Source organism: Nicotiana sylvestris, chromosome 8 (assembly GCF_000393655.2).
Source record: "Nicotiana sylvestris chromosome 8, ASM39365v2, whole genome shotgun sequence".
Taxonomy (NCBI): Eukaryota; Viridiplantae; Streptophyta; class Magnoliopsida; order Solanales; family Solanaceae; genus Nicotiana; species Nicotiana sylvestris.
The window spans coordinates 222,804,962-222,819,971 of record NC_091064.1 but is presented as its reverse complement, the minus strand read 5'-3'; the positions used below and the strand labels follow the sequence as shown (position 1 = coordinate 222,819,971).

The window sequence follows — 15,010 nt, the reverse complement described above, 5'->3', positions numbered from 1 at the left end:
AGAACTCATATTACAAATACTTCTTGCTTAATTTTACTATCTTAATACCTATTTATTTATTTATTTATTTATTTTCTCGTCAATGTATGCCTCACATGCTAGTAATTTGGGTTTTACGCATAATTTACTAATTTTTCCAACGTGTCCTCCACCGGGGGCCTTTCTGCTATATTTATTTGCAATATTGTTATTTTCCCTTCTTCTTTTTTCCCTTCTTATTACTATATTTTTTTTATTTCTCGTCCGGTATCCGGTACTCACATTGGGGTGCGACTAATCCGGATTCGCTCCGAGAAGTCCCACATTGGGGGTAATGCGTTTCCTAATAAAGACGACTCATACCCGGAGGCTTGAACTCGAGACCTCTGGTTAAAGATAAAAGAGTACTTACCACTCCACCACAAACCTTGTTGGTTTTTATTACTATACTTTTATTGCAATTTGCACATTGTACAACAAATTAATTAGTTGGCCATGTCGAATTTCCAGTTTCTAAGGGCTGCTCCATTGTCTTTTTCAAATACCTTTTCAAAGGGAGGCCTACCACCTTTTATTTGTCTTGGTTTATAGGCTAATTCCAAAACCACATTGGGCCACAAAATATATGTCTCTAGATTTACTTGTACGATAGTCAAAAATTTAGGATTAAATTCACAATTATAATAACTAAAAATCATTGATTACATCTCTTATCCTTCCTATTAATCACAAAATGGAGGTTTTGATTCTCAACATAATCCCTTTTCGACGTTTAATAGTATATAATCCTAACATTCAGAGGAGGATTTAGGGGAGGAATGGTGTTCATCCGAACCAGAGGCGGAGCTAGAGTGTCCCGAGCGGGTGCGGTCGAATCTAATAGTTTTGGTTCGAACACTATATTTATCTTGGGAAATTCATTGAATATATATTAAGTTATTAATTTAGAACCCAGTAGCTTAAAATCATTAAATCATTAAAATTCTGATCCCATAAACTTAAAATCCTGACTCCGCCTCTGATCCGAACCACCTTTACCGGAAAATTACAATGTACATAATTCGGTTGCACCTCTATATATTATATTTTGAATTCCCTTGACATAACCTTAAAGCATAGCTTAATGGTCAAGGTGGTTCAAAAATATTTGTTAATAAGTTACTGGCTCAATTCCTATTGGCAGTAGTTTCTTCTAATTTTTTAATTTTTTTTTTTTAAATTCCTTAGTGAAAATTCTGCCGTCGCGACTAACATTACGAGTAAACTAATGTTTTATCGAGTAATACAAAGGTATAGCAAAAGGCTTGCATCAATTCTCCCAACTAATATGTTCTATGTTATAAGTTTCCTGTAACAAAAATTCACTAATAACTAATTCATATTCGCATCACGTAAAATCACTAGATAGATAAAACGTTTCATACCAAGAGATATTGTTTGTTATTATTAAGGAATAATTAAAGAAAGTCCATTTAATTATAACTCGTTAATTAATAAGCCTGACAAATAGGATAATGTGGAACTAGAATAACATCGAATTACACTAACAGTTTGTTATGTATCGTTTTACATGTACCGTATAGTATAATATTGTATTATATTGTATCGTTTTGATGTATATAATGTTTGGATAAATTTTATTATTTGCAGTCGTTTCATGGTGTCAACTATCATACACTAACAATGCGACAATATAGAAGAAGAAAAAAAGATACGAAGTAGAATTATTATATAAAATATAGGGTAAATGATAATATATATATATATATATATATATATATATATATATATATATATATTGAAGGATTGTATATAGGTATTCGTAACACGTAGCGGAAGACAATAACAATCCTAGGCAGATTCTTTTGTGTTTAAAATTTATTTACATGTCAAAGATCGGATTTAAGACGTACCTAGTGAAGAGAGTCTCGTTTCAAAATTCTTCGATAGTGCGAAGACTCTATGCGTATCCATACCGAGATCGATCCTTGCTATCAACTCTTTGATCAACGAAACCCGTGAACAAATTGAACGAAATATTGTGTTGAAATTTTTCTCAAAAATCTCAACTCAATGTTAGAAGAACAAGAAACACTTTTCTTGTAATTGTATTTTCTCTTTTTGTTCCATCACCCTTTATATAGCATCATCTATAAACTTTTTTCCTATTTGATTGAGGTAATGATTTACTTAGGATAAAAGTTTATTCCAAAAATAAACTTATCGAAAAATTAGAATCTCATCTCAATGGGAAGATGCCGACACGTCCTTATGGACTTTCACGTGAATGATGCTAGCGTCCAATTCCAAATTGGACTTTTGGTAAAATTACCAATCCCATTTCTTATGGGTTTGAAGTCAACTTTCATGTCAATCCAATTAAGATTTTGGATTGATCAAATTAAATTTTTCATTAATATTATATATAAATATTTGTTATATATATGTCATACATATATTTCAACCAAGAGATATAATTTAATTTTCTATTTAAAATAGAAAACTTCAATTTGTTCACAATATTAATTATATCCTCTGTGCTAGCAAAGAATATAATAATATTTCACTTGGACTAACAACTAAATGAATTTGACTAATTAAATTCCTTAATTTAATTATAAAATAATAAGTTAATTAATCCTTTAGCAAAGATCAGAACACTCGTTAGTGTGTGATCCCATAGGTTCAATACTAAGCCGGTAGTAAATTGACCACATCAATATACTAATCAAGGGTGGCGTCTAGGAACACTCCTTAACGACCGGATAGCATGAAGTATACAATTTACTCTCAAGAACCAGTAGAAGAATAATGTAGTAATTCCTTCTGTGCTTATAGCTCTGGATCACCCTAGGATATGGTTCAACTGTCAAATCCTAATAGGCGACCAACTATGTGTTCATGTCAAATATAATCGACCATTGAATGACCTAAGAAACTTTTTTTCTTCTTTCATTCAATTGCCCTGGCCAAGGTCTTAATTTGGTCGTTTATAATTCATGACAACATGGAGCTTAAACTCATTACCAAGAGTTGACAGATTCCATCTTGATCAATCACTAATTCTACAAGTATTTACTCGTACCCAATATCCTTTCAACTATCGCCCTAGGGCCATAGGTGTCTAGTATCAAAGCACAACAAATAACTTGTCAATTACTATGACGATCTCAGGTCAAAGGAAATTCTTACATCACATTCTTCAAGAGAATATCCTATTGACAGTTTATGGTAATTCTAACCATTAGGAATTATCCAATGAGTCGGTTCAATGATCATATCTCTATATGCATCATCTATCTATGTGATTTAGTTAATGAGATCAACTAATATTTATCCCATAAAGACGATCACATAAATATTGACCTAACCGGATTACTAATGTCCAAATTAATAATCCTATGATCAAGAACAAATTTAGATTAAATTGTAAGAGACTTTGCTCTCATTATCATGATCTCTATCACGATGATAAGTCTCAAAATTTAATCAAGGACCTTATCAAATTAATCAAACAATTAATAATAACTATGATAAAAGAATACCATATATTTTTATATCGAATAACGTTCGCATATATATATATATATATATATATATATATATATATATATATATATATATATATATATATATATATATATATATATATATATATATATATATATATATATATATATATATATATATATATATATATATATATATATATATATATATATATATATATATATATAGTTGTTACATTGGGTCTAGCTCTAGAGTCCAAATGAGCTAGCGATTATAAATAACTATACTTGATTAAATAAAACTTTTGACAATTTGACCAAAAAATAATAAGGAAGGATAAAAGGAGAGGAAAAAAAATAAGATGACGACGCGACCACATTAAATCAGTCATTTCATTAAATGACACTACTCATCATTACGTAACAACATATTTAACAATACGATACAATAAAATTTAACAACAAATTTTTTGTGTTGTATATTTAGTCTACACGAGACTAAAATGTAGGGTTTAATTTATTTTTTTTATGACCTATTTCATTTGCTTATGTATAAATTAAAACAACTCAAAATACTTGATCAAATTACGTTACAATATCATAAATTAACAAGTAGACGTGAATTTAAAGTTAAATAATACTACATTTAAGAAGGTTATCACACAAATATTAGTAGCAAACTTAAGAAAATGTTAAATAAATAGCACTGTGAATATTTTTCTTTTTGGAAAAGAGAAAGATCTGGTTGACAGTGGATTAGTGGGCATAGCAACTTGAAGTTTTATAATTCATTTTTCTCTTCTTGAAATTCACAAATAAAATATATTAAACATATTTCATATTATTATTTTATATAAGTTCTACCAATAGTAGGACCACCAAGGGGTTGGGGTAGAATATATCTTCCATGAAAGAATCAATGTTGTTTATCAAATTGGCATCCAACTACTTTTAAATATCAAAAATTAAAATTTCTTCTGACTTCTTCCTGAAGAAAACAAATTATTAACAAAAAAAACAACAAATAATATGATATTTTCTCCCTCCCTCTATTTTGGAAGTCTTACTTAATTCATACTATTAATCTTTTGCTATTTCAATTGAAGAAGTCTATAGAATCCATGCTTATCTCTAAGTATTATTTTACTAATATATATATATATATATGTCAACTTGACTATTGAAATAAAATTTCGAAACGTGATATCATTGTTTTATGAATGATGGCGATGAAGTTTAATTTTTAATGTCTTAGAGTAAATTTCTCATATTTAATAGGAGTATTATCACTTTTAGCTCGCGGCAGAAACTATTTATATTCGGTAGCCAAAAAAGTGCACAAAATTTATATAACATACATAATGTACATATATATAAAAATATATTTTTCGGCTATTAAGAGCGGCTATAATATCATTTTTTCTATTTTTTATTTTGTTATACATGGGTAATTTATGACACCGTAACTTTAAGATTAATTTAATTGAATTGGTCGGTAGTTAATTATAAATAATCAAAGTGGTTGAACTTTAATTAGTGCGTCACCACATCACTGGCAGGTTATTATTATGATATTAATGGGAAAGCTGGCATTTTGGGCAATATATTTTTTATAGTCAACCTATTTATTTCTAAAAATGTTGGCTGATTATGAATCTTGATTTTTTTAATAATTGTGTTAATCATTAGTCTCATGGCAAAGTGGAGTTGGCGGCTGGCCTGATGAAACAATGACAATAGCCAAACATATCTTTTAATTATACACGTTATATATTTCATTTTTAAATGTGATTTTTCTCGTCGTTCTTTTTAATTGAGATCATGCAAAACATAAGTTAGACAAGCGGTACATTAAAATCAGAACACCAAATTAATCGTGAGAAAAAATTATTATAACTATAAAAACTATAATAACATTCGTCGTGAACAGACGCTTCAGTTAATTTTTTATATTGCTTCAATTCAATAATTAAGAAAATATGTTTAAAAGGTTGCTGAAGTGTTTTTAATTATGAATTGTGCGAGAATTTTTATGGAAGTCTTTTCGGAATTCATTAAGGGATTATTAATTATAGTATTATAATCCTGGTATAATTAGTCTAAAACCACACGGCTCATACACTCATGGAAAAATGAGTAGAAATGACACTAGGTAGCCACTTTAATAAAGGGCTGCTATTTAAAAATTAGCCAGTCCGTTTTAAATTTCAGTTTTTTTAGTTCAATTTTTCAGGACAAAAATGTTCTGAATTGTCCTAAAGTTAAGTTTTTTAGTTTGAAATTTCAGGACAAAATAAGTACTGGCTAATTTTTAAATAGCATCCCTGAGAATGACTATCTGTGCACTTGACCCGAAAAGCCGCTCTCAAAATATTTGTATATATAAAATACAAATTTTATACGCTTTTTCGACTACCAAATATATTTCGTTTCTAGCGCGAGCTAAAAGAGAAAACCCCCTTATTTTAAGAGCGACTATACAACGACATTTTCGCTTATTTTTAGCTTTCCATCCCTTGGAACAACCCTTCAAAATGAAGTTGGGTTAATCAACTTGATTTGCTCGAAAGGTGAAGTTTCTAAATATGTGACAACTTGGGTGTTAGAACTAGCAATTTGGAAAACAATCAAAGGACTCCAATGGGTACTTGACCCTTTATTATTTTACGCAAAAGATTGTTAGTTGTAAGTAATAATCAAACATATTTAACTATATCATAATCGACCATCTCACTTAATTTTGATTAAGAAATATTTTTTGAACGAAATTTACTATAAGAAAGTTTTTGTTTGTATGTACAAATAATAATAATTCCAAGAGATTGACCTCAACAGTCAAGAGGTCATAATCAAAACTGTATTCTCGACAGTTTAAATTTTAATGATATCGTGATTATTGCTTAGTTGCCAAATAACTGGAAAATTTTGAGAAAATGACATTATATAGTCACTTTTAAAATAATAGCCGAAAAATATATAATTTTTGTATATATATATATTAATCTCTATGTACGTGCCTCGCATGTAATTCTCTGACACTAAGAAAATAAAAACGTAAAAATAAAAATGTTACACAAGAGAGTAAATATTAAAAGTGTGTAACAATAACTTCTCAAATAGATGAATCACCTAGTCATAACATCACTAGAAATAATATTTATAAATTCTAAAAAAACTTGATAAAACTCCTAAAAAATAATTTGATAAAAAAAAGACAACAAAAAAGGGAGGTGATTGTATAATGTAAAGTCCTCAAGCGAGACAGTATGATCTATTATTTCGTATAAGGGTGTACATAGGCCGGGTTGGTTCGGATTTGACAATTATCAAACCAAACTAATTGTATCGGGTTATTAAATCTAAAGACCAAACCAAACCAATAAAATTCGGGTTTTTCAATCTCGATTTTTCTCGGATTTTCTCAGATTTTCGGGTTTTTTCGGGGGTTTTCCGATAAAATCATTGTAGAACAAAACGTATAATATTTGCTCAAAATATTTCTTTAATCCTAGTAAGATACAACTATATAAAGTATTTTCTAAGAAAATAATACAAAATATGAGATGTGTCATGGCATTATCCTAAAATATTCAACAATAAAGATAATAAAATTATGTAATAATTAAATATTGCTAATTGAAAAGTCATAATAAAAATAAACATAATCTAAAAGTACTAAGTCATGGTAAAATAAATAGACTAATAAGGGAATATTAATTACATGGCTAAACACTAAAGAAAAAGAAAAATAGATTATGCATTTTTATCTAAATTGTTGCAAAATAAAAAATAGATATTTAATAAATTCACGTTCGTAATATTGAATTGAATGTCTTTTGTTAACATTAGTATTGATTTGATTTTGGTTTGAACTTTTATTAGCATTAGTTAACTAACTAATATTAATGGCTATAAAATTTATTGAAGCATTCAAAAGTTCTAAGTCCAACCTTGAAATAATACCTTAAAAGATAAAATTATGAAAAATTTTAAAAAATATTTATAAATTACATCACAATAAGTATATTTATATATTAAATATATCTAAAATTTCTATATATGTAATGTCGGGTTGGTTTGGTTTCAATTTGACTTTCTTTAGTTAAAATCAAACCAAACCAATTATGATCGATTTTTTTTTTTCCCAACACCAAATTATAGTCGGATTTTTTTTCTCGGTTCCACACTTCATGGAAATCTCACTAAATTCTTCTCTCTATGTCCTCCCTTGATCAATTCTCTTCCGTACTCAAATTATATATCATATCTGAATAATTAGCCTAAAAAGACTATATTTTATCTCAGACAAATAATGTACAAAGTGTGAATGACCGACAAATTTTTTAGAACTTGCCTAAACTTAAGACATTTAGGAGACATTAAAAATTAATTCAATCAAAATAAATCTGAAGATGCACTTAAGAAAAAGTCTAAAGAATGCACGACATAGTTTTATCACCATATACACGTAGCATCAAATATGCATATACACAAGATATATATAGTAGCAACTAATACTTATCAGATGAAATTAATAATTGGACAACCAAAATATTAAATAAATCTCTACAGAAGCTACTCTAAAGGAAAATAAAAGAAAATTTAGAAGAATTTATGCACTAAATATTTATTCCTTGGCTAAAGTTCATACCTGCAATTTTTATTGCAAAAATCCTATCAAAATTTATATAAAGAACTTAACACATTCCTACTCAAATTCTATGGCCACGCAAGTTGATCCTATCAATTTTAGACTCCTATATATTTTGTATGTTATATATAAAAATTATATAAATTTGACACACTTTTTCGGCTATCGAATGTAAATAGTTTCTGGCGCGGCCTAAAAGTGATAATATAGGCCAATCTTTTCTAACCTTGAGGAAAACGTCTAAATTTGTTCCTACGCTATCTGAAATTGCTTAACTTTAAGCTCATTACACTTTTAGTCCGTTCATATCCTTGGTGTTAACAAATTACATCATATTTTGTCTGGCTATTAATGAATTTCAGTTTTAGCCATATTATAGTTTAAAAGTACCTTCACGTTAAAACTCCAATAATAGTTAAAGGAATATTTTGTTTCCGTCTAATATCGAGATAATTCAAAATTGTAGTCTCACGTCCTTGAACTGTAATGATATCTTAGCTATTGCTATTTGCAACTTAGTTGGACCTTATTTACTCATTGATTTGTGGGGGAAGTGCACGGTTAGCCACTAATAATATATGTATTCACTTTTAAGCTACTGTTTAGAATGTTTTTAATCTTTAGCCACTGCTTTAATAAATTATACCTGCTCGGACGAAAACATCCTTCTGCTCATAAAAGTTCAGGACCAAGTGTCCTTAACTTTTGAACTTGCAACTCTAAGTTCAGGATTTCAGGACTGCATGTCCTTAAATTTTGAACTTGCAACTCTAAGTTCAGGACTTCAGGACTACATGTACTTAACTTTTGAACTTGGAACTCGAAGTTCAGGACCACCTGTCCTTAATTTCTGTGTTGTAACTCTAAGTTAAGGACTACTTGTCCTTAACTTTTGAACTTGTAAGTCTAAGTTCAGGACCTATTATCTTTAACTTTTGAGCTTGTTAGTCTAAGTTGAGGACCAAGTGTCCTTAACTTTTAAACTTGTAACTGTAAGTTCAGGACCAAGTGTCCTTTACTTTTGAGTTTGTTAGTCTAAGTTCACGACCTATTGTCCTTAACTTTTGAGCTTGTTAGTCTAAGTTCAGGACTTCATGCCCTATTGTCCTTAACTTTTGAACTTGTAACTGTAAATTCAGGACCTATTGTCCTTAACTTCATTTTGAAATTTAGGAAACTTCTCGTTCTTAATTAAGATCTCTTGTTTACCTTATTTCTTTTTTTAATTGCTACTAATTAAGACTTTACTTTAGAGTCTGTTCTAGACCAAAGAAAACATAAAATACAAACCAAGTAGCAAACCAGGTAGAAAAGCTTGAGATTTCTTAAGAATGCAGTATCTCTCATTTGGTCAATATTGAATGTATAGTCTGTCACCTAATCCCCAAGAAAGAGAGAGAGAGAGAGGGAATTGGGTTGGCTAGTGAGATAAGCTCACCCGGTCGATCTCGAGGAGGAGAAAAGGAACAAAGAGCAAGCACTTTTGACACTGAAGCGAAGAAGATGTGCTGGGCCAAGGCGGGGTCAAGAGATAGAAGAAAAGGTAACACCGTCTTTTCATATTAATATTAATAGATCAGTGACTAATTTTGCTTAGCATTAAAAATGGTGGATAAAAAGTAAATATCATGTTAAAAAGTGGCTACCTCACGCAATTTTTGTAAAAATAGCACGGGCTAGCCAGTTTTTGGACTGGTCACTCAAAAATAGTCAGCGTTTGCAAAATTATTGAAAAATAGCCATTATTTTGCTGCAACACGGAAAGTTCCATCATAATATACTGGAGTTCCAGTATAATACACTGGTCCAGCATAATATGTTGGAACTCCAATACACGGAAAGTTCCAGCATATACTGGAAATTGAAGCACCTATGTGTGAACTTCCAGCATATTATGCTGGACCGGTGTATTATACTGGAACTCCGGTATATTATGCTGGAAGTCCAGTATATTATACTGGAGTTCCAGTATACTTATGCTGGAACTCCAGTATATTATACTAGAGGATTTTTCGGATTTTGGTCTCATATATTCCGTTGCTATTAATGGATTTCCAATGCGATATAGGTAATTTAACGCGTCTAAATTTTGCTAGAAAAAATGTTCAAATTTACCCATCAACTATTGTTTATGGTTTAAAATTAGGGATACCTTCATGTTGGAACTCTATTAATGCTTAAGGATTTTTTTTTATTTTTTTCTAATATCAAGATAATATATAGAAGTTTAATGAGGACTAATACAGCAAATTTGACCTCCCTCCCGAAATAAACGGGACCGTATACCTCTCTGATGAATTAACCCAAATAGCCCGCCCACTAATCTCTCAAAATAAAATAATCAGCGGGTGTATAATTCATGTGTAATATATATATTATATCGTATAATCAATATATAATCTGTGTATACCGGCTAGCAAAAGTAAATAATAATTTTGGCCGGCTATTTATATTATAATTCCTCCATCTCTCCAATTAACAGAGTTGGACTACAACTCAAACAATTGGACTTAAAATAAAAAGGCCCAAATTCCATCATTTCGGGTAAAAATAGCATAGGCTAATTAGTTTTCGGATTGGTAATTGTAAAAATAGTCACATTTGTAAAATTATTGAAAAATAATCACTATTTTGGTGCAATACGAAAAGTTCCGGCATAATATAATATACTGGAGATTGGAGCACCTGTGTATGAATTTTCAGCATATTATGTTGGACCAGTATATTATACTGAAACTCTAGTATATTATGCTGGAACATTTTTCGGATTTTGAATAATATTTTCGTTTAGATTTATCTTTACATAAAAAGTGACTAAATTTTGATTACTTTTAAAACTGTGACTATATTTTAATTACCGCCTGTAAATCTGGCTATTTTTGAATTTCACCCTCATTTATGTAATAATAAGAAGAAAAAAAAAGGGCCCTAAAACTCAGCCCAGTTCACCAAACAAAACCGAATTCTGCAAATCCCCGTTCTCATTCGATCCGATCAACAGTTTCAATCTTCAATTCTCTCCTTTTATCAAAGGTACATTTTTTCACCTTAATTCCAATTTCAATCAATTTTACGGTAAATACTATTGTTAATCATAATTTAATTTACCCATTTTTTAAAAAATAATTCTAATTTATTGGTGCTTTTTGGGTAGAGATCAGAAAGATGGATAGTGAAATTAAGAATATCAAGAAGTGGAACATAATGTATCCAATTTATATAAATTCAAAGAAGACAATAGCTGAAGGAAGGAGAATTTGCGTGACAAAAGCTTGTGAAAACCCTACTGTTACTGAGATTAGTGATTGCTGCAATTACCTCAAAATCCCTTGTGCTATCGAGGTTTGTTTCTTCGTCGATCTTTCGGTTGTTTCATTTATTATATAATTTGTATGATTATGTGTATGGGTATATGTATGTTTTATTGAGATGTGTAATCATCTCATCTAAAAGGTTAAGCTGTTAGAGAGAGCATATTTTTATTTATTGAATTATATCTTCGACGTGTTTGAGTGGATACTTGGTTGTATGTGGATAATTGGGCAACAGAAGATATATATAACAATCACTCAACTATGCCTTGATCATGAGATAATTGGGTCGGTGATATGAATCCTCTGTATTTATCTGCCCTAAGCAGACTTATTTTGTTGGATTACTAAAATAATTCATCTTTTAAGGCAAATTAGAGTTCCCACTTCCCTAGACTATTTAAATCTCGCAGTTCTACATACGGACACCTAATAGACCAATATGAACGAATGTAAGTGTAATAATAACAACTTAATCTTAATTGCAACTAGTTTAATAATTCATAATCACTTATATGAATTATTTGGTTTTTGGTGTTACAAGTTTTATTTCATTAGGGCAACAGAAGAGGGGGGGGGGGGTTGTTCAGGTAATGGAATTTAAATAACAGCTGGAATTAACGGACTCTTACTTAGTTTACCAAATCTCCCCAACCCCAGTAAAGACGTTCATCACCGGATGATTGGCTGGGTGAAAATTTACTTGTGGAAGCAAATTTCTGAATAGGATTTACTAGCATTTTTCAGTCTAATGCTCCCATGGAAAAGATGGTAAGCTGTTTAAAAACAAAGTATTCTTGTTACTTATGAGAAAGAAGTTAATTGTGGTGATGTGTCGAGCACCCTTGGTCTATAAGGATGAAATGTGCCATTAAGAAAAAGATGGCAATTGTGAACAATACTGTTTTATTAATGTTTTTTAAACTTTTGAATCAGCAAACTTATAAGATTGAGAAAGAATTTGTTTGTAATTATATTCTTGATTGGTTGTAACAGCTCGATAAGGCATATCCTCGAGATTTCATGCAAAGAGGAAGAGTGAGAGTTTTGTTGAAGAAGGAAGATGGAACCCCTTACAATCCTGCCATTTCTTCCCGTAAGTTTTTTTTTTTTTTTTGGGCCATTGTTCTGTCCTCTTATCTTGTTAAAAACTTTGGCAAAGCATTATAGTTTCACAATATGTTGAGTGACTTCATGCTACTTTTAGCTTTCTTTAAGCTTTAACAATGTGTTTGACATGGAGTGGTTTGTGGTTTTCTATGCTCTTAAATTGTGGAAGAAAGTCTTATGGATAAAAAAGCTAAATATTTCAAACATTAATGATAATTGGGAAGTGACCATCATTAATCTATGGCCTAAAAGTGTTCTATACCATTCTTGTGAAGCTATATCCACCATTCACAATTGATGTTATCTTTGGCAACTCTATATAGAAAGTCGTAGGCTATGATTTTGTAGGAGGGTCTTGGAAACAACTTGAATAGGAGTATATGTTTTCTCTTCCATGTGTTCATTAAGGATTGGAATTTGGAGTTGGGGTGTATTCATTTTCTATAAGGCCCTCTTTGGGAAATGCTTATCAAGATTTGGTTGATGGATTCCTTTCTTCTTTGGCCCCGGAAAGTTGGAATAGAAATGGTTGTTTGTCCAGGTTAAGTTTATTTAATTACAAGAAAAATAGTGAGGAATGTAAACTCCAAGTTTTTACAAACCCAAACAGAAGAAATTAGATCCTCGGTATGATTGATTTTCCTTTGCATGAGGATAAACATGGCCGTGAAGTGTATCTGGGGGAAGACATATTGTGAGAAGTCCATATAAGTAGGAGGATGAACAAAAGTGTGTCGTGAGTATATATCAGGATTTGTGTCATTGGATTTCCATGAAGTTGAGGATAGTAAACAGGGTCTAGTTTCAGTAAAATTTCTAGTGTATCAGTACTTAACTAAAGGACAAGCTCAATCAGTCCACGACAACCTAGCATCATAATTTTTCCTCTTCAGAGAATGGAGACAGTGGTTTTGATGTCCTTGTTCTGCAGAAAACGCTGGGTTAACTAGAAACTATGCTGCAGGTATTGGTATGTGATATGAGAAATAGAAGTGGGGAAATAGAGGTGTATCCGAACCCAAATAGATAAGGGCCTGTTTAATTCATATGAAACCTACTGCAAATACGGCTGCGCCATTTGAGATTTTATTGATCTTTTCTACTGCAGTTTGTGTATCTATCAATTGCGGACATTAGCAGCATAACAAGAAATTTGTTGGACTGTTTTTCCCTGCCAGAAATTGGGAAATGCTTTCTTAATTTTTGGCTTAAGATTCTAAATTGGCTGTGAAGGAGCTTCTGTGATACTGGTGTAATTCGGGTCTCAGGCATTAAAAGTATTTCAATGTGAAAGCATGAGAAAGATATAATAACCTTTATCCTTGGGGAGTATCCCAGCAACTCCTACTTGTATAAATTCAATTGAGAGCCACATGCACTTCTTGTACATGTTCTTTTTTCTTCTTTATTTTTTTCCTTGACATCAACTTGGTTTCTTATTCATGAATCTTTTTGGCTTATCTAAAATAATTGACATCCTCTAGTTATGTGAGGCATTGCGCACGTATGGAGGTTGTTTTTAATTATGACAGATGTCATCGTGTTCTGAAAGAAATCGAGTAACATCACTAACACGGTTGTGCTCGTCAGAAAAAGTACATGTGATACAGTTAGCTTTTATTGATGTTTGTGGTATTTAAGGATATCCAGTAATTTGTTTTTGTTAAAGCTAATTTCAACCAGCTTTAATACTTGTATTGTTGTATATTGCAGGGAAACAGCTGATGATCCATGTTGCAGAGTTGGTCCGGAGACATCCTAATAGGACTAAGAAGCAGGAGCCTGCATCCTCTTCTGCAGCTGGTTCTTCAAAATCTGGGAAGGGGGGTAAAAAGAAGAGATAGTTTCAGGAGGTAATGTTTCAATTTCTTCAGACCGTTTGAATATCTTAGATCTGTTTTTTTCTCGGAATGTTGTAGTTCTTTCTTCGACTTGATTTTGCGAGATGTTGCAAAGACTTGCAAAGTAAGAAGAAGAAGAAGAAGGGACAAATGAGCTATCCAAGAATGTGTCAAATGTACTTGTACCATCGATTGAGAATTTTGAGACATTTTTGTTGGTTTTTTTGCCGAACTTAGCCATATGATGATTGTTAATATTTGTGTTAGATTACAACTATGCTTTAATCCCAAATTAGTTGGGGAATGACAATATGCGTCTATCTCAAACTAGTTGGTACTGATGATTTGAATGCTCATTATACCTTGGCCTACTGGTTTCTCAAACTAGTTGGCACCGATGATCTGAGTTAGGGGTGGCAAACGGCGCGGGTCGGGTTGGATATAGACGTGTTGAAATGTGTAATGCAAAAAACGGGTGAAATTTAAAAATAGCCAGATTTATAAGTGGTTGTTCAAAAATAGCTCAATTTTAAAAGTAGTCGAAATTTAGCCACTTTTCATGTAAAGATAAATCTGAACGAAACACTGTTCAAAATCCGGAAAAATACT

At 31.1% G+C, this 15,010-nt stretch overlaps 1 protein-coding gene across 2 annotated transcripts; it reads left to right on the top strand.

Moving 5' to 3' along the window:
• Positions 1 to 11,081: 11,081 nt before the first annotated feature.
• On the top strand, positions 11,082 to 14,728 carry LOC104231426 (signal recognition particle 19 kDa protein). 2 transcript variants are annotated; one of them, XM_009784423.2, is made up of 4 exons: positions 11,082 to 11,172; positions 11,294 to 11,481; positions 12,447 to 12,546; positions 14,274 to 14,728. In XM_009784423.2, exons 2-4 carry the CDS (start codon positions 11,305 to 11,307, stop codon positions 14,402 to 14,404), a joined length of 408 nt encoding a protein of 135 aa, XP_009782725.1. In that variant the 5' UTR covers positions 11,082 to 11,172; positions 11,294 to 11,304; the 3' UTR covers positions 14,405 to 14,728. The 2 variants fall into 2 exon arrangements, with proteins under 2 accessions (XP_009782725.1, XP_009782727.1); XM_009784425.2 differs by having other exon boundaries at positions 11,083 to 11,172; positions 11,301 to 11,481.
• The last annotated feature ends 282 nt before the right edge of the window (positions 14,729 to 15,010 follow it).